This window comes from Schistocerca nitens, chromosome 9, assembly GCF_023898315.1.
Source record: "Schistocerca nitens isolate TAMUIC-IGC-003100 chromosome 9, iqSchNite1.1, whole genome shotgun sequence".
Lineage (NCBI taxonomy): Eukaryota > Metazoa > Arthropoda > Insecta > Orthoptera > Acrididae > Schistocerca > Schistocerca nitens.
The window spans coordinates 279,262,705-279,284,895 of NC_064622.1; the positions used below are offsets into that span (position 1 = coordinate 279,262,705).

At 36.9% G+C, this 22,191-nt stretch overlaps 1 protein-coding gene across 1 annotated transcript in view; it reads right to left on the reverse strand.

The window, feature by feature from the left end:
• Positions 1-12,840: 12,840 nt before the first annotated feature.
• Positions 12,841-22,191, reverse strand: part of LOC126203037 (putative ATPase N2B) — a 118,669-nt gene continuing 109,318 nt past the window's right edge. Inside the window, exon 7 of the mRNA XM_049937274.1 lies at positions 12,841-17,629. Within this exon, the coding sequence (XP_049793231.1) occupies positions 17,507-17,629 (123 nt within the window). The 3' untranslated portion in view covers positions 12,841-17,506. The remainder of the gene's footprint in view (positions 17,630-22,191) is intronic.

Consider the following 22,191-nt stretch of genomic DNA (forward strand, 5'->3'; position numbering starts at 1 on the left):
AACACCCCGTTTCTAGAACACACATGCAAAGAATGTGCAGGTTCGGAAATTACACATGTGCAATGATTTGCAGCTACTTGGTGCCATACTCAAACACTCTCTGCCAAAAATCACAGAGCGGCTCTCAAGAGCATGCGCTGAACACTGTGTTTACTAACAGTGAGGCCAGATATTACTCACTAAAAACCATACTAGACAAATGTTATGATGGGTCTATTATTGAAAAATCTTGATTTTCGTGTTGTGATTTAACAGCAGCCAGTGCAGGGTTCCAGGCTAGGCTCAGTTGAAATCCTGCATCCCTGTTGATGAGATTATCAGGCCCAAGTGAGTTCAGTCTGTGGAGCAGAATGAAGATATGAAGACACCCACCACATTGTCCTTTTTGCCATATTTTGGTGCCATGTCGTCAAGAATCGGAAGAATCCTCAGAAGATTTGTCATAAGTGTGTTTTTCAGCCACCTGCGAAACTGAGAAACATGTTGGTTTCAGTTAATGATGATATTGGCCTGAGGAAACGTGGAGTGTACAAGATTCCTGGTGAATGTGGGGTAGCATATATAGGCCAGACATGTCGCACAGTACAAGAACGCTGCAATGAACATCAGTGTCATACACGTCTTCATCAACCAGAAAAGTCGGGAATTGCGAAACACTGTCTGAATACAGGACATTGCATGATTTATGAAAAGACACAAATTTTATCCCTGGCATCATCTTTCTGGGATTATGTCATTAAGGAACCAATTCATATCCATACAGCTGATAACCTCACGAACAGGGATGCAGGATTTCAACGGAGCGCAGCCTGGCACTCTGCATTTGCTGCTATTAAATCATGACGCAAAAATCAAGATTTTTTGATAACAGACCCATTCATAACATTGGTCTAGTAAGGTTTTTAGTGAGCAATGCCTGGCCACACTGTTAGTAAATACATAGTACAGTGCATGCGTAGGAGGGGGCCGCTCTAAGATTTTCAGCAGAGGGTGTTTGAGTATGGCACCATCTAACTGCAAATCATTACGCATGCATGATTTCCACACCTGCACATTTTTTGCATACATGTTCTAGAAATGGGGCATCGATGTGCAGATACCGTCAGTCGTACCTTGCCACCAGCAAGGTTGAGCCACCTGAAGATGTCAGACAGTTGCTCCAAGGAAATATTGTGGAATTTGGACAACGTGATATGGCAGCAGACCCATGAAGACTATTTACAACATATCTACCAGGTAAGCTTGAAGAGTCATGATTATTAATCCATTTCCACATACCTATTCACCGAGAAGCATTTATTCATGAGAGGCTAGTGTAAAGCACAGTAGTCCAGATTACAGTAGATCTAAAATTTATGCATCAAGTGAAACAGATCTGAATGTAATCAGATACGACTCAGTAGGTGTTCACAATGATGCCCCAACATTGATACAAACTATGTAAGGGACGATGAAAACTCTTAATGATTTTAAGAAAGAACAAACACAAAATTTTAATGAACAAACACAAAAGTTTAAAGATCTAACTCAAAAACTTAATAATTTAATACAAAAAGTTGAAGATTCTTCAAAACAACAACACAAACACTTAATGATTTTAGGAATCATGTGACACAAAAATTTGAGGAACTTTCAAATGAACAGATGCACAAATCTGATGACCTAAGTAAAAGGTTATGTACTGGCCTGTAAGTTGTCTGAAAAGGGAAAAGAATTAAAAGTGGAGCTATTCACAGATCTGTCTTAGGAAATACATGAGCTAGGTAAAAAGGTGTTGGATGTTGACAAGGCACAAAAGGAAATGGCAGGTGGGCTGAAAAAATGTTCAAATGTGTGTGAAATGTTATGGGACTTAACTGCTGAGGTCATCAGTCCCTAAGCTTACACACTACCTAACCTAAATTATCCTAAGGACAAACACACACACCCATGCCCGAGGGAGGACTCGAACCTCTGCCGGGCCCAGCTGCACAGCCCATGAGTGGGCTGAAAAACGTGTGCGACACACAGATTAAAATGCAAGGGACTCAATCAGAAATTAATAAAAGTGTAAAACTATTACCGAGTTGCAAACTATATGTAAAGATTTGTCTGAGGAAATGCAGGAACTTTCTGTGGAAATGGATAATTTAAAATTTAACAGTAAGTTTGTAAGGAAAACCCAAGAAACAATTGATACAGACGTAAAGAACTTAACAGAGAATAGTGCAAGTGCATAAGACTTATGTAGAAGGGTTTGAAGAGGTAGTCAAGGTAAAGGAAAATGAAGTAATTGCCAGGATTGAATCATGTTTAATGGCAGCAGAAGGAAAATTGTGGAACAGTTTAACTAGAGGCACTAATATCACAAAGGAGCCACTAATCACTAGCAATCAGGTCCAGTCTGGCAGAATAGTGAGTTGCAATACATATCCACCGTTTACCACTAGTCCATCAGGTGGAGAAGAAGGGGAGTACAAAATACAACAGACACTGCCAATGTCAATACCAGTTGCACCAGCATACAAGGAGTATACTTGTATCCAGCCGAACAATGCAACAGCAGTAGCAGATGGCACATCCTGTCAGTCTACCGTACTCTTCTAGCTGACGAAGTGTTACTACAGCACAGGCAGTTTATCACACAAATGGACTGAGGCACGGAAGGTCAGGTTCGCCATGGGGTACACCCAAGGCAATGCTTTATTATGGGCAACTGATATGGCTGAGCAGTGCCAACTTATGAACAGTTTGAGAGTGCCTTCTTGGACATTCTGGACCACAGCAGCCCAAGAGAGGCTACGGCAAGAGGTATTTATCCCAGCAGCATTCAACAGTAAATATTGGGGACTACAGAAGTATTTTGAAAAATACCTAAACAAAACAAGATATTGGACAAATCCAATCTCTCACGCAGATGTACTAAAAGTTATCAAAAGTCGCTTACCAGCACAAATCAAGGAAAAAATTAATCAAAATGCCTAAGAATGATGTAGAATACTTTCATCCATTCTGAATTTGAGTGACCTGGCTTTTTAACAATAATCACACTAGAGGTAATTATGGTAACCAAGAAAACCAAACACAAACAAGTTTTTTTTTTGTTTTTTAAAGGAAACCACAACCCTAATTACAATGGACCAACATATACCAAACAGAGATGTTTTGGACAACATATTCCAAATGTAACCCAAGTGGGAAGTAATAACCAGTATAATAATTGGCAAGGGCTGGTCTTTGGTAGATGGCCAGGAAGCCCTCTTCCTGGTAGTTACAACCAGCGGAACAACAATTACGTACAAGGTGGAGGTGGAGAGCAAAGAGATTAATTCACGGGTGTTGCAAGACACAAATTTGTGAAGTCAAGACCACACTGTGCACAACATATAGGGTCACTGTGGTGTTCCTAAATGCATCGATAAGATAAACACATACTGCTACTTCCCAAACATGCGACACCAAATTCTCCAAGTAATTCAAAAAAGTATTACCGTAATTATCAGAAGTCAAAACACTCTGACAAATCAAAGTTAATTGAACTGCACCCCCAAATGTTCCCATAAAATCTTTAGATTCAGTATCATTGGATGCTGCTGGTCCTTATCCAAAAAGAACAGGGGGTGTTAAGAATGTAATTGCCTTATACGATTTTTTTTCTAGGTATGTTAAGTTTATGCAGTGCTGGTTCTATTATTATAAGAATTACACATGACTCTCTCCTAAGAGTAGGGAAGTCGCAGATAATGTTCGCTGATAATGCATCGTACTTCACAGGTAACAAGTGGAAGGAGTTCGTGACCACAAATAAAATAAAACACATACTGATATCACAGTTCCACCCTGAAGCAAGCCCCATAGAAAAGGTGTTTAAGGAATTTAACAGATTTATACATTGATACACACCACAGAAACATACAAAATGGATCGAGTTCATCTTGTCATTTCAGCAAATCACTAATAACTTGCCATATACTTCAACAGGCCATATAATTCAACAGATTTTACACCAACTGGATTAACTCTTTTAGGGTGGGTAGTACAATGGGTGTACCAACATTCCCCCCTTGCTTAAGTGCATGGTGGTGCAAGAAACATACCACTTAAATGGAAAGTCCTGACTCACCCAGCATGGAGATAAGTTTATCAAACCACCCTTAGTACGTTATGTGATAGTTGCCACTACGACGAACAGGGGTAAGAAGTAGCATTGCTCCATATAATCTTTCTGTGGCAGATGTTATTGTCTGTGCAGTGTTGCTGGTTTTCCCCACTGCAACTGAGTGTGTAATTGTTTTCGTGTTATGTGGCATATTCCTGATGCAGGTTTTTATGACAGGTGAGATGATGACTTATACTCATTCAGAATCACCACTGACTTCAGGGAGTTCAATTTTTGCCATAATATTGTATGTGAGGATAAATGAACCTCATTTGAGCCATTATTTTCAGTTTCAGTCTGTAATGAATCGCTGTAGGGAAGTATTAAAAGATGTGACAATGGCAGTACTCCATTCTAAAATACTTCAAAGTCAGTATTCGTTAGATGAAGATGCAGATTGTATGGATGATGACATAAATTAAAAGCCATCTGCATAACAAAGCAGGGTGTGAAGAGTTATGATAAGTTGTACAAATTATGAAAATTTTTGTCTATGGTGAGTGATAATTTAAGAAGTACCTATCATCGACGTGGATGTTTTTTGTACCAGGTACCTCTCAGCTTAGGAAGAAACAAGTCTGGCTCCCAAGACTACCACACTGCTTGAAGTGTTACACGTGGCTGGTTTCTCTTTTTATGCAAGAATAAATCTTGCATCCAATACTGGCACATAACTTGAGGAGTGGTGGGACACACACTGTAGCAGTACTGTTTCGAAAAACTGTTCTGAAGAACAAGATTAGGTCACACTGTAAAATTCCACATAGGACAAGAAGTTTGCCAAATATGGAAAACTAAACTGCAAATGGAAACTCTTATATACGGGCTCATTTGTAATTACACAAGCACCCATCCAAGATCATATAGACTAGCATACCCTGTAAGTGGAAAGGAAAAGACAAGGGTCTTTGTCCACACAAGGTTCTAAAGGAATTTTTATGGTGAATGGGTCTGACAAAATGTTACAACAACTCATGAAGTTGTTATGCTTAAGAGTAGTGAAAATATTTCACTATAAATTATGAAAGATGTTCACTTAGTTTTAGGATAAGTTTATCTCATTATTTATATGTTTGAAAATAGAAATAAGGTAAGTCAGTAGTTATTTAAGATTTTGTCCACTAACAAAAAGATGATGTGAAAATCAGTCATAAGCTGAATATGATCATTGTGATGTGAATTCACTACTAAAATACATACACCACTCAAGCACAAATTGATAAATGTGGTGGGGACAAATAAATGATGTAGCATTGTCACAAAACGCACTGTGCAAGCACAATAGAAATTTGCATCACAGGACAGTGACCACGGGGCATGCACGAAGCCAAAACAAGTCCAACACACTGATTAACATGGCAGACACTCATCTAATATTAATATTTGTACATCAAGTAGAATATACCCAAAAGATTTTGAATATAAATTGATTACTAAAATAAATACAGTGGTCTACACTACAAGAATAAAATTAATATAAGGATATACTTACAAGGAAGGAAAGAAAATGAACTAACTGCAGGAAGATGTCAACACATTAGGTTACTATTTATAATATATACACAAAAATCTACATTATGGCTATATACAAAGTAAAATAAGCACTATGGTATAGGATATCTGTATATATGAAGGAATGAATAATTCTTGGCATATGCTCAAATTCCGAAAGCTATGAGATGGGTAATGAAACTGTACCTGCCCTAGGAAGGTACCTGTTAGTTTCATGGTACGAATATGGAAGAGATGGAAAACATAATTCGAAGTCATAGACATGCTGTTAACATTTGTCCTCTCACAAAAAAAAGGGTTGAATTCTGAGAATCAGTTAGAAAAATAATGAACTAAAAACATTTGCATACTTAATGAAAATAAGTATGATACAAGTGTAAATGATGTGTTGGCTGGCCTTGGAGCAACTACATACCTAGTAGGGAATGATGCAAGGCCATATTCCAGTAATGAGAAGAAAGAGAATTTAGGTAGTTGGCACCAAAAGAAATGGACCACACCATGATATGAGTAATTATTTATATAAAAATATGTGTATAAATGTGATAATGTGAATGTTATGAGTGAATATAAAGAAGTTATAGTGCATAAAATGTTGCGAAGTAAAGTCTAGGTCCTATACTACCAAAGGATAAAAATAAGGGTTCGGACCATGCCTTGAAGAATGCAAGTTAACAGATATGAATGCTGAATACAAGTGTTCAAGACACAATTACTTCTGATGTTGATGTCTTACCATGAACATTTCTCTTCACACAATCACTGTAGCAAGGTACCCCCACAGAGAAAAGTATAAATTAAGTACACTGAAACACAAACATTACAGGTACATTTAAGCAAATGATATTAATAAACATGTGTGACACAATGATGTTAGAATTTTACCTATAGTGATGCAAATACTGAGTAAATAGCCTGTTGCAAAATACAAAGAAGCATTCAAAGAGAATTTGCTCAGTTATTGTGAGATGTGTAAATGATGGATTTTGGCATGAGATGATAAATGCTTCTTTCCATTCCTTATCATAGCTCCCTGTAGATTTATGGACCACCGCCTGGTAGAATTGAGAGATGCATTGCTAAACATAGTTATCCCTCCTTGTAATTGAAACACAGTAGTGAAGTTCTCTATTTCTTTCATTAACAATCTGGAATTACAAACTCTTGAGTTAAATGAGTTGATGGTAGTAGTTCATGCATATCATCAAATTGCATATATGTATATTGTTTTTTCAGTCCTAACATGTAATATGTCTTGCCAATTACTCGTCTAAACAAAGATTACATAATGAGTTAAAATTTAAAGGGAATACTGGCCCATCTTAAAAGTTGCAAACATAAATGATTTATTAATGATGCAAATAGGAAATAACTTGTCACTGAAATGCTGCCTTATGAATTTTGACGATGAAAACGACTTCTTAAGTGTTATTTACTTGTATTAAAATATTTTTTTGATAACATAAAAAATGATGTGACAAATTCACGTCCAAACTTTTATATAAGTGCTGTGTTTATGCCTTGCATGTCAGCTAATATTAAAATGACATATAGAACAAATTTATGTCATGCTTTAATTTCTTTATGTAATTCATGTACAATTTTACACATTTGTACAAATACTTGTAGGGAAAATTTTATCTGAAAAGGGTGTTTAACAAAAGTGAAATGAAAAGCAACTTCAAGAAAAACTGTCCACATATCATATATTTAGCCAATGTCAAATAAGGAATACACGCTCATGTGAAGCAGCAATCAAACTAGTGGCTGTCTACAATGAAGAAAACATTTTAAGTACCCTCTGTAGTGACATCAGATGCTGAAATTTACTACGAAGAAGGAATTAAAGGAAGTAATTTATGGACATACCTGGAATATGGTGAGCCCTCGACGTGGTGTCGATAATACGGGAGGGCCTTTTGAACACTTAAATATGTGATAGATGACTTGGTCTATATAACTGGTTGGAACTATAGGACTTCATCTTCACGGAATCAAACTTTTTAACCAAACACTCATCAATGTGCACTTATCCTACAGAGCTACCATCTGGACACTATAACAAACAATGCGTGGAGATATGGCTGCACAAACTATGGGTGGGAGTTATTACACAATGATGGAGCAAAGGACTCTAATTCAAACATGCCTTTTGTCGAGTCATGGGCTCTAATAAACTGAACCTTTGTAAATTTCATTTAAATTAATAGTAATATAAACAAAACTGTCATGTGCAGAGGATAAATAAGATAAAAACTTCACCACAAATAAGGGGATTTGATACCCAGTCACACCAAAAAAGTAGTTTTAGTGGTACATTCATACAGAATTTGATTATTTATGTTACATAAGCTTGTAAAAAGTACCACTACTGTATGCTACCATCCAGTTATCATGGACACTGCCAGCATACTGCAGGGGGCACAGTTGTGATAGATCTTACTTTGGTTTACCCATAAAGCATATGTCACTTAATAAATATCAGAACACTGTGTGAGGCAAAAGCAGAAATGCACAAAAGGAAAGACGAACATATACCTCTATTCTTATGTTTAAGCTGGTATTAAATTTTTCAGTCTTTGACTATCTATCTCTTCCTGTCCCTTATTCTGGGTGGACATGTTGCGGGTGTGAGCTGTGTATATTTGTGTAAAAGCTTTTTACAACATATCTTCTGGAATGGGAGGCAGTTTCTTTCATTTCTAAATTATTCATCCTGAAAAATGATACCAGGAAGCACAGCACCTGTAATCTTTGAGTATATCAGTGACCTCAGTTGTGATTGTAACATACGTATTCTTTATCACAGCAATGGAAGATGTTCCCTTTTTTTCCCAAAAAAGAAGAGGTTCATACCATTCTGTTAAAAGGAGAATTAATATATTAATCAATTAGACTGTTTCATTGGTAATCATAGTAATAGACTGTGGAAGAGCAAAATCAGATGCATGAATTGTTCCTGGTGAATGTATCCGCCAGGCACACACCTTGAAATAATCTATATTATTCATACCTCCTTACATCGTCAGCACTTAAATAACCAATATAAGCTGCAGGACATAAGTTGGATGAGCTATAAAGTGAGACTGAATGCCAGGAGAGAAGTGCCTTCAGCAACTTCTCATTAAGTCATTTCTCTTTCTGGAGTTTCATGGGGTTGGTGTAGTAATTCGAGTAATATTAGGTTGTCTATGGAGCTATTGTAAATGCTGTTGAGGCTGTTTTAAATTTGTGCACGAAACAATGGGTAATGATTGTTGTATAAAAATGTCTGCTAAAAACAGTATTGTAAATCAGTGCCCAGAGAGGGATATAGTCAGGTATCATCCTCAAGAAGCACATCTAGAGACAGTTAAGAGATAATTTCTGACAGATCTCTAGTGCCTGGTAGATACATTAGAAATGGTGTTTATCAAGGTGTAAGACAAAAACAAATGCTGAAGAATGATAATACTGGTAAAAAGTGTGAAAAACTAGTACTAAAATTGTAATTATGTTACAAAGTGTACAGCAGTGTATCAAGTGTAATTCACTGTAAAGTTGATTGTAAAATAGTATCCTACCAGAAAAGAGAATTGATAGGATAATAAGGAATGTCTCATATTGTAAAATAAAATGTACCTTTATTCCAGGTATTAGGACATGTAACAATAATATTAATTGTGAAATGTAGAATTGTACATGTTCCTCTTACAGGAAAAGATGATTTATATGTATTTCTGTTGTGGAAAGTTTTAAGGAAGTTGTGTGCATCTTTTGGACATTATTGTAAAGCAAATGTGTATGTTTCTCCATTAACAGAACAAAACCTGTGAGAAATCTTCTCTAAAAATTTGTGGTCACTGAGGACAGCACCTACAAATTTTCCCCCTAATGGAGGGAAGTACTGCATATTTAGAAAAAGCAATGAACAGAAGTCAGAAAGAATAAGTTTTACCAGAAAGTACATGGAGTACAAAGACGACGCCACTGGAAGGACAGTGGCTTGGGTGTTGGCCGACAATCTTATGTGGATGGTTCAAATGGCTCTGAGCACTATGGGACTTAACATCTGAGGTCATCAGTCCCTTAGAACTAATTAATTTAACTAACCTAAGGACATCACACACATCCATGCCTGAGGTAGGATTCGAACCTGCAACCGTAGCAGTCACGCGGTTCCGGACTAAAGTGCCTAGAACTGCTCGGCCACCGCAGCCGGTAATCTTATGTAGACTCATGATGTATCCCGACCTCATGTGGAGAACCCACAAGGTATGGGTGGGGACCACATATGGTCGCATATGAGGCACCAAAGGGCAGTGGCCGGAAGTGCCAACGTGGAAGGGGCAATGCAGACTGCTGCCCAGATAAAAGGTGGGGGCAGCAAAGGGAATTCAGGACAGACAGTAATCCAGGAGGGATATCTACGTAGGTCAGGCCTGGAGCATTGACTTGTAGTATTCACTCTGGCTATGTTCATGCTCATACTTAGCTGCATACCTCCCTCCACGGGATTTTGCAATCAGGAGTAGCATGCAAGTCATTATCCAGCTCTTGCTCACATGAGCAGCTGAAGATTCTCATTATTCATGTCTTGTATTTGTTCGATTATTTCCCGACCAAGTTCCGTAACTTTTCCAAACATCCAGTCAGCCATCTTCACATTAGCTGACTGGAAGGACCTTTTCCATTCCCCAGCATCATATAAAGAAAATGAAGCACCCAGAAGGTATGTGATATTTCTCAGTGACTGCAAAATCAAGTCAAATGCACAAAGAACCTGACAGTATGAGTCCACTTATCAGAATGATGTTGCATGCCCTCTAGCCTCGAAGCATGCACCGATTCAGTCTGAAAAGGTGTCATAAAGCTGCTGTATGCTCTCTTGATACAAGCTAGACCACAACTGTTCTAAACGAACCTTATTATCCTGAATAATGGCACCAGGGCGGAACTAATACCCAAACTGACAAAGCATATGTTCTATCAGGGGCAGATCTGGAAATCTCAGGGGTCACAGGATCACCTCAACATCACACAGATAGTTCTTAGACACACATGCCATGTGTGAATGAACAATGTCCTGTTGAAAAAGGCACTATGACACCATTGCATGAGTGGTAACTCACAAGGATGCAGGCTGTCCATGACATACCACTGTGCCATCAGAGTTCCCTGCTCTGGCCTAAAGTCAATCCCGATGGCTTCCACACCATGATGACAGGACTAGTACCATGATGACTCTCCAACTCATTGGAAGAAAAGACCTCTCCCCAGGTCATCATCAAATCACAGATGGTGGTTACCCGCAGTGAGGAACTGCTATTCATCGATGAACACAATGTAAGACCATTCATTTGCAGTCCATGCTTCCTGGTCACGTCACCACTCAAAATGCAGTGTCTTGTTGTGGTGTTAACAGCAACCAATGCTTGGGATGGTGATCCCTTACTACAGTGTCTACCAGTCTCTGAGTAATAGTATGGAATGATACAGAATGTTGCAGGGAGTCAGTTATTTGTTCTTGAATGGGAGGTGAAGGGGTTATGATATGCCTGGTGCACACTTCAGCAATCCTTCCTTGTGATGGTAGATGTAGTCAACCAGAACCTTGATGATGATTAAGCCTGCCCTCACATTCCCTTACAGTACAACATTCGGCCTCTGTCACATCTGAATGCCCCACACATCTGGATACTGTATGGTTCAACTAGCTGGCTGAATTGAGACCCCACAATGAGGCACATTTCAAACTCTGTCAAGTGCTAATAAAGCTCTATCACATGAGTACATAGCATCTACATGTCATTAACTGTGATCACTCAACATGACACTGTTTCTGCCCTTTATGTATGCTACCAGGCCTGGTGACAACACTAAATATGAACAACACTAATGCTCTCAGTGGCCATTCTGCCAGTCAGAGAGAATTACAACTCCAGTTATTTATACACCTGCTGATGGTGTATGAAGTTTCAGTGCCATTCTTCCATATTTTCTGGGTGCTTCACTTCCTTCTCAGAGAGAGAGAGAGAGAGAGAGAGAGAGAGAGAGAGAGAGAGACTGTGTAATATCTGTCAATACTGTAGTAATGTGTTCTGTAGTGAAGTAAGGCAATTTCACAGGAAGTTATCAATCACTTTTCTCAGCAAGGGTAAGTGTCTCATGGTCTCAAGGACCCTTTGAAAAACTGAATAGTTGGTGAATGTAACCAGAGTACAAGTGTCCTCATACACCGTGTGATTCCATACTCTCAACTCTGGATAGAGTCAAGGCAGTGAGTACACCTAAAAACATAATCATAACACCCGAAGAAGGAGACTGAGTCAGTTGTGGAAATAATTCAGCTGAATATCTGTAAGCACACCATTAAGCAATCATTTTTATTTGCTTCTGCATTTTTCCACTTTACCACTTTAATGTCTTGCTTTGGTTCAATGGTACTTTGTTCCTGTCTTGTTCGGTTACAAGTCTATGGGCTTTTCTATTGTGTAGTATTCTCCCATTTGGTTTATTCAAGGATGTTCTTAGCATCTGTTTGGTTTACATGTTTTATTGCGTTTATGAAGCTCTGGTGACTGTTCTGTTCACTGAAATTACAAAGCATTTGTTGCATGCAGCACTAGACTGTCATACGCAAATAGTATTTTGCACTTAGTCACTCATACAAGCACTGAGGCCAGGATATACACATTATGGTGTTATGGTAGGACTCACCATTTAAATAAAAACAAACTTTTGTTCACCTTTCTTGGTTTTGTAATGTCATTGAATCATAGTAAGCTGCTGTCAATTGCCATCCAGCATGCTGGAAGTGAGCACACTGTTCTGTTTTCTGGGCATAACTTACTTTATTGCAGGACATACTGCGTGTGAGATTAGGAGTGAGGCAGTGCTGCCTAAATTTAGTATAGCTGAAAGATCTGGATAACTGTTGCTATTGGTTCTATTCATTTCTAATTTCCCACTTCATTTGTACAATGCAGTTTTCTCTTATATGCAGTGTTTAATTAAAGTAGGTACTACAAACCATTTGTATAGCTTGCCCAAAAACTGATGTTATGAAAGACATAGAACAACGTGTTGGAACAAGTAAAACACAAAATCATAGTTTGCAGATTGACACTTCACAAATTACATGGAAGCGTAACAACACACAGAGTTAGGAAATAGGTGAACTGAACGCATCAAGAAAGAATAACACTTGATTAAAAGATGATATACTATATTTAAAAATAAACTTTTGTTAACACTATCAAAAAGTTACTGACCTATGCACAAATAAGTACACTACAATCCAAAATATGACTGTTTTACATGGTGCTGTTTGATATTGGTTTACCACAGTCTGACATTAAGTCACCATTTAACAAATAAGTATTATACACAATAAAAATATCACAAGATGAAGATCAGTGGTACTTTTATATGAGATAAATACACTGGCACTGTGAACAATACTAAAATCATGTTTAAACTATTTTAAAATAATGTGCTCATATAACTTTTTAAAATATAAGAGTCACAATAAGCAACAGCAGATGAGTGATTCTATGAAAAACATGGCTTCATAGCAAATCCAGTGTATACATTTGAAAGTCAGCTTCACACATTACCAAATACCAGCAACTAGTTACAAATGTATAAAGTAGTGACTTTTAAACATCAAAAATGTGTCACTGTGCCCATTCCAAGTTGTACTTAAATACAACTGCTGAAACATATTACATGAAATTTGGCAGTTGTGCATGGTAAAAATGCCTAATAGTGTTAAAGAGTGATAATAAAGGTGTTGGGTGGTGATGTTTTGCCACTTAAATAATTCTACACTTTGGTCAAGCATTCAAAAGTATACTTGTAGTGATTTTAGAGATGTCAATCTACGGAAGTAACAAAGGGAGATAATACATCAGTTGGAGCTCAGTGATTTTTTGACATTAGGTCATTACAGGTGACATGCTCAAGTAACCATAGCTGTTATGAAACAGTGCTTAAAATACACATTATCTGCTTATATCAGTACTTCTTTGTCTATGCTGTTCAAAATTTAAAAAGATGATTAATGATTTATTGAATAATTAAAATCACTGGAAACTGGACATACACAGAAATCTGAACTACAGAATCATCAGTACCACAGAGACAAAATGTATCACTTAACTTGTCACCCATGAAGGCCATAATTATTTTTGATTATTTTGACACATGAGAGCTGTTACAAGTTTGGGTGGTGTTCTGTTTAAGATGTCATCCTGTCAATACCCACAAGCACAAATAATTTCTGCATCACAAACTGTGCCTTATACTTTGAATTCAACATGTTCTATATAAACCAAGGGCCTCCACACCATGAGTTTAAGGAACAATGTGTTTGAATTCCTAAGGGACCAAACTGCTGAGGTCATCGGTCGCTATTTAAGCAACAAGTAATGCGTCTAATCTGCTGAAGAAACATTAAGCACTGGTGGGCGCCAAAAAATATTACATAATAATACTTGCAGCCCACTCAACAATGCTGTCAACAATCTCCTACAGCAGCAGTGGTGTTGATGGTAAATAATACAGAATAATTTTTCTAAAGTTATAGCTAACAGTTTCATCAGAAAATGTCACATCTTAGGTGCCATGATTAATGAAACAGTCTTTTTAAAATAAGTTTAACAGATAAGGGATCAGTTTTTGATTGTGCCTAACTGGTATCCAGCACAATAATTGCCATATTTAAACAAAATAGCAATCTGTGAAATACCCCAAAGTGTACCCATCAACAAAATCGTAAGATGAATTGGAAAACTACTATGAATGAAACATTACCATCAAATGTCATTTTAAAGTTTGAAGCCTGTAATGCAAAATGCAGGACCAGTATAAATTTGATAAACCAACTGCAAATTAATAGCCACCATATTGGGAAGGAGGTGACGATATATTGCAGTTTTGTTGTAAATAATTTTCCTCCAATGTTAAGCACATGAAATAACATAATGTTCACATGAATTTATAGGATCTTGTTTGCTGAATAAAATGATTTTTTTATAGACAGTATGGGGCGGGGCAACTTTGGACTGCCAAATGGCTTCATCAACTGTTATTCAAAAAAATATATTAATTGTATATGTAAGTAATGAAAAAAAATGTACATTTTATGTAAGAGACAACAACTAAAACCAATAATAATACTGTAAAAAGAAAGAAATGACATCAAATAAAAATACAGCAGGTGTATCACAGCCAATGCCTGAAAAGAAAATCATCATTGCAGTTTGAGAATATAGAAATAGTACACTTAAGGACAACTTACCTCCTAAAAATTTTGAGGCTTTGATTGGCAATGACAGAATGTGTCTTTTACTATTCTGAAGAAGATTCTAAAATGGTGAATCTACACTGCCACCTCTACACCAAGCTTTAAGAAAAACTAATAAGTTTTGAGTATTGAACTGGATATAAACTTCAGCATTATCTGACCATAACAAGAATGGCAAATGTCGCTTTTTACACTGTACTGGGTTTCCCTTTTGATTTTTCACTAGTAACATTGAATGTTTCTAATGATTATACATTCAACTACCAATAAAGTTGAAAGTTGGTGACAAACAGCTAGGCTTTACAGCATGCTGCCAAGTATTATTAGTTTAAGCTGTGGCATGTATTATAGGTCTTCTTCCATCACTCTGTTCACATATCTGACTACTTATCTTTAAGTACACAATTTGCCTACATAAGTTTCAAAGAGACACTTCCTTTGAACAAATCTTATAATACAGAACAACAAATATAGTTTTAAATGTTTAACATTAACTAAAAGTGCTTAATACTATTTGTGGCACAGATCAAGACAACAGAATATGTACTTCACATACATCAATCCATTGATTTAAAAAAAAAAATCATCTATTGGTGCTAGTATAACTGATAATTACTCATATTAGGAGTGAGCATTTTTCATAGTGTCTTACATGCAAAAAGAAAAAAATGCAGATGTGATGTTGGGACTGTGTTAGAAAAGAAAAATGAAGACCACATCAGAAACATGTTCTCTTATGGGATTGCATTATTTCAACTTTAGTTGTTTCTCTTCACTTTTTGTTAATGAGGTGCATCTAGATTAGAACATTAGTGACAAGCCAAGACTAAGACATACCAGTACTCAAAAGAAGATATTTGTCTTCTGTTACTCTTGCCTGTTTCCCTACTCCTCCAGACTATACATATGATGAGAAATGTTTATGGCAAAGTTAGTCCTCATCTCCACAGCAGACAATTTGTATCAATGCATGAGATCCATTTGTATATTATAAGAATGGCTGTTAATGGGAATTTTGAGAGTTTCTGCTGTAGTTTGGTGCAAAATCATTATATGTCAATGGATCACACAAACTGCTGCCAAATCCCTTGTGAAACAAATACAGCTTACAGTGTCTACAAACTGATAAGACAGTGAGCAAACTGACTGACTTAACTATAATTTATCACTAATAGGCAATTTGGAATAATTTATTTGTTCATATTATTGTCATTCAAATGAAAACATAACACTTGAAAAGTGTACACAGAAATAATTCAACTTTCTTCATGATGCATCCACATTATTGAAGCAGTCTAGTAATTTGATGAAAGTAAACTCATTGCTTTGGATATTGCTACATCACTCATATTTCAGTCTACACCAGAAGTTCAGAGAGACTAGCCATTTTGATTTTTTCATCTTTCACAGCAGATGCAATAAATATATACTGACTTTGGGAAAATAGTCGTTAGCTAGACCATGTAACACTGATTTATCCCTGACACATCAGTAGTGTGAGTAGCTGTCACAGTGAAACACTAACAGTGAACATTCTTGCTGTATCTTTAACTACAAATTCTTGTTCGTAACTGTAATTTAATAATGAATATATACTTCATACACACTTTCTCAATTACTAATTTTACTGTGTTGACATTTCTCAATGTTTTCACTGATGCAGAACTAAAGAACATATAATATGGTGACAACACAGTATGGTGATGTATGAGAAGTACATGGAACACATTTAGGAACATTTTACTTCTGCTTCGAGACCATACCTTACTTGTTTATTTATTTTCTATCACTTGAACCAACAGCTGGTAAAACAACAATACAACCAAAAAATAATGAGATGCTATCACAGACAACTTACTTTGCTTGAAGTTTATGCATCTTCTCATACAATATTACAGTGGTAAGTATTATAGATAATTTCTCACAGCAGTAAAGGAAGGGCAAACTTATCATCCTGTGTATGCAACAAAAAGTGATATATTAGACAGTAACCAGTAAAATGCAAATAGTCAATCTGTCGTTAGAACCTTATTCTGAAGCCTTTGTTTGTTCAACAAACATTTACACAATTAAAAACATAGCACAATAACTAGAACTGTGGTATCTAGGTAAAAGGTGCTGAGTACTTACAACAACATGAAGACACAAATAAAATTGCCTCAAAAAGTGTTAATTACAAATTGTGTGACCAGTTACACCTTTTTCCTTTGTGTATTTACAGGCTAATACTTACATGTAAGATGGTAACAAGTTTTCAGGTATGATTTGGATACTTCCAAATGCAAATAGTCTCACTCTAAAATATTTTTAAAAATATACAGTATATGCTGCAAACAAACAATAAATAAATAATAAATTAAGTTATTATGTACATCTTTTTTATATCAGTAAATCTCATCTGTGGTCTTTCAGCCACCTAGTCTGCTAAATGTGCCTGCACATATTGCACAAAAGAATATATGCAAACAATCAAATTCATTCCAGCAAACACAGATGGCACTACAATTGACTATTCCTCCTAAGTGAGGTATGATACTCGGAACTGTAGTGTAATGAGGCACATGTGACTATCTATGCCTTTCCCACTGCTCCCAATATTCTCTGGTTTGCATCTCGGACAGTCGAGAAACTGTGCGTTCAAAGGCAAATACTTCTTCCTCACCAGTGAATATGTTAGCAGAAGCATTTTCCTAAAAAGAAACAAATAAAAAACACATTAAACATAAGTATAACTCATGTTTAGTTACAATTGAGGCACACTGGAATTGTACATGAAAGAAATCCTACTTTATTATTTATCTCTCCAAACATTTGGCATGACTATTCACATGCATTATATTCTGATCTGCACTTTCTCTATACAGCAAAAAATTGTTTTCCCTTATACTAATGCGTATTTTTTAATGAGGATCTGAGGCATATCCACACACATTCACACGTTTTACATACAACAACAAGACACTGTAGAAAACGGTGACTAGAATATTTAAATACAATTTAAATACACTGTTCCCCCCCCCCTCCCCCCTCTTCACATGACATACAAAAAGAGGGAGAATTAATTAACTACAGAACTGGTTGTGTGGGTTTACCGCAAGTACTATGAACTAATTAGAAAATACTTACAATCATGTTTGAAAGAACACACACTGTTGAAAATCCTCAGCTGTACAAAATATTTTTGTAATTAATTTGCTGATGATAAACATCTGTTATATTAGGCATAGATCTATTACCCAACAGAGATGAAAATTTGTGTTGGACTGGGACTCGAATCCAGATTTTCTGTGTATTGCGAGCAATCAGCTTAACTTCTTTGGCTATCCATGCACACTCCTTGGACCGACCCAACCTTCCATATCTCATACTGCCTATGTGCTTATTTTGTAGTCCACTAAATTCATCAGCAATAGCTCGTAACATTACTTGTATTCTCATGACAGGGACAATGAGGAATGGACACCAATGCCACTACTGGGTAGCTGATCTATACCTAATGTAGACGATGTCAATGAACTTGCAGCTGTGGATCGTCAACAGTGTCTGTTCTTTCAGACATGCATTAAGTATTATAAAGCCTAGGTGGGCACATGGCAATAACAACATTGGTCTGTCTTTCTCATTGTCTAATTCTCCCTGTTGTGGAAATCCAAGAAATGCTGCAAGCATTAGGTGATGAATTTAGTGGACTATGATATAAGGATGTAGACTGTGTGACATGTGATTTGGCTGGTCTGAGGGGTGTGCACAGAGAGCCAAAAAAGTTAAGGTGACCACTTACAATAAGCAGGAAATCCGAATTTGAATGCTGGTCAGGCACAAATTTTCATGTCACTATTGGTTAATAGATCTATCCCTAATAAAGCAACAAGGAATTTACAGTCAGTAAAATAATTTTGAATACAATTAGAAAATGTCAACACTGCATTGTAACAGATTCATAATTTTTTTGTAAAATTTTTGACTTGCAAGATGCAGCATTATTTGTAAATGACAATGTATGTCTTTCCACACATTTTCAAAGAGGGGGGGGGGGGGGGGGAGGGAAATGATATGGGCCTCTAAAAGGTGATTCTGTATTTTGCTTGTAAGTTTGCTTTGTTCTTCTGAAATTCAATATTCCTTCTTTCTCATTCTTTGATGACAAGAAACCATTGTCTTTTCTTATTTTTTATTTATTTATTTTAGTGACAACATGGAAAATCTATAGCTCAGTGAAATATACTTGTAGGTGGTGAATATGAATGAAACAAGAATTGTAAGAGATGTGATAACCAAGCATTGTCCAAGTGTCTGTACTTGTTTACAAGGATATACCACATTTACACAAGTATACAATGACCCTGAATACAAGATGACCCCTCTTTTTTTTAGGAGGGTTCTTGAGAAAAAAAGATCCATTAACTTAAAATTAGCGTTGTATTGTCCGGATGAAACAGTTGTGAACTTTGAACATGTAGAGCCAAGCTGTAATTTGCACCAGTTAATGATTGCTACTATTTACACACCTCATAGCACTGACAATACAAGCAAACTCAATGACAACAATATGTTGTTCTCTGCCCCCACCCCCCAATGCAAGATATTATGCTGTGTTGTCCCTACTAAGAAATCCTCAGCCCAGTCACAAGTTTAGTCAGGCACTTACATTTTATAGTTTCATTAATAAGTATTGATGTTATCCTATGTAAAAAAAGTTTTTAGGAGTCAAGAAATATTGCATCCACCTGTTTGCCTCCTATATCCACATAAACATGATTAGCCCAACTGCAGTATAGATGCAGACTTTTAAGCAGTTATTCCTCCAGTGCTCCATACAGAAATTGACGGGAAGAAACCGTGAGACATTTTATTACAGGAAGTACCCTCTGCCATATGGTTCAAAGTGGTTCAATGAGTCTGGATGTAGATGAAGATCTATGGCTTTCAGTATGTCACATGAGTAAAGCTGAGTCTTACAAGACCTACGTTTTTGAAATCCTTGCTCGTTGACATGGAGGAGATCAATTTTTTCAAGACTCCACATCATGTTTTAGTTCAATATATGTTCTAGTATTCTGCAACAGGCAGATGTAACAGATATTAGACAGAACTTCTGGCGATTACTTATGCTGCCTTTCTCGTAGAGAGGTGAGACTTGCGATTTTTCCATTCCACTGTGCACAGTTTTTGTTCAAGATATCTACTTTGTAATAAGGTTGACTAAAAGGCTAAGTCAACTGTTAAAGTCTGTATACAGTCTGGTAGAGATCCCATACTGTTCTGAAGCCTTGTTCAAATCAGAGTTTTCAGATGTTTTTCAACATTACTGACAGTACACCATCTGTACAGCAGTGCAAGAAGTAGACTGGGAAAGTACTCCTGCATCTTTCTTTGTAAAGAAATATTTAAAAATGGAGTTCAATATTTCTGACAGTGCTCTGTTAACCCTCAGTTTCAGTTGTGTGTTATCTGCAAGTATTGTATGTGGGTGCTAATTCTGCTCCCTTAAAATATGACCAGAGAGCTCTTTTGGTAAGAGAAAACAATTGGTTGAACATCAAAGAGAAGCTGTGCATGTCACAAATATAGTGCTGCTTGACTAATGGACACCTGGCTGTCTGAGAGGTAACAGGAGAGATTTATTTTCCAGTTCTCTCGGAATATATAGGTACAGGTCATGTAGGGTTTTCGTGGGAATTTTTATACCACTGTCCCTGCAAAATAGTGGCAACTTCAGTTAATGATGATTGTGGTGGTGGAAAGCAATCACACACCCTTCTCTCCAAAGTAAACCACAAACACTAAATAATATTGAGACCTAGTGATTATGAAGGCCAGGGGAGCTGCGGAAATTCATCCTTATGCTAACAAAACCAACACTGCATAAAGCGATCCTGGTGACCAGGGATCCTGCCACCTTGGACAGCATCAGCACTGGAGAACACAAAATGTATAGTTGGATAGACTTGATCAGCCAAAACGGTCATGTAATTGTTGGCAGTAATATGATCTGCAGAAGTACCCATGTGGCCCATAGAATACCACGATACAGCTGCCCAAATCATCACTGAACCCCATCATGTTTTACTCTTGAACTGTAAACTCAGTCAGAAGTTGAAAACAGTGTGAAATAACAGACACCTGAGCAAATGATATTCCTCTATTGCTCCATAGTCTGGGTTTTACAACTTCAGCATCACGTTTTCCAGTTACAGACAACTGCATCACACTGATGAGTGGTTTTGTACTTAAAGACTGTCCTGCAATTCCCTGCTTATGAAGGCGTCTCTGTGTTGTTTTGGTGCTGATGAGGATTTGCAAGTTCCACATTCAGTTTTGCAGTGACTTTTTCAGCTGTTATCCCCTTATTTTTCCCCAGAATCCTCTTCAATGACCATTCATCGCAATCACTCAATACACTCTTTTGTCCACATTGTGACTTAGTGGACTATGTTTTTCCATTTTTCCTGTGCATGGTATAAATCATCAATATGGTGCCTCTTGAAACACCACATATTTTGGTTACCATGGTCCAGGCATCCATCATGTGAGCATCAACAATTTACTTAGCTTTAACATAATGCACTCAACTAAACAGAACACTGCTCTGACCACAACTGACCCTTGCAACGTGTCAAGAGCATCCCATAGGTGCTCTTCATGTTAACCTACAACAGCAAAACCTGCTGACTTGGCTAGCATCTGCATTTTTGTTTAAGCATGCATTTCTTGTGGTGTTTCCATATTTTTGTCAGAAACCTGTAGGTAACATTATTATGCTAATCATCTTAGTTATGGGGCAGGTGAAGTCTAAGCATACCAAAGTAACACAATAAGAAATCCTTTTGGAGTATTATAATGTATGTCAGTCTATCGTTAAAATTAAGTAAGTTTCTTGACCGTACAAAAAGTCATGCAATGTGAGAACGTGTAATCTGCTACAATACACAACAAAAATAAAAAAATGTTCCTTGAATAATTTTTTTTGGAATATCAGGGTATGCTTTTTTGTGTAGTTAGATTTAATATCATGAAAGGAATTGCTAAACAGTGTAGAGAGAGGGAGTAGTGATAGTGGGGGTTGCCAGTCAGGAGTTACAACTGCCTACAACAACAACTTGGCACCTTTTGAGGCGTCCGTTGGTACTGAAACCATACAAGTGACAGCATTACAGGCTCTACGTCATGACAACAAATGCAAATGTGTGGCATTTTCTGATGAGCTTCAGAATGCTATTGACAATAACAACACATTCGCATAATGCATGAT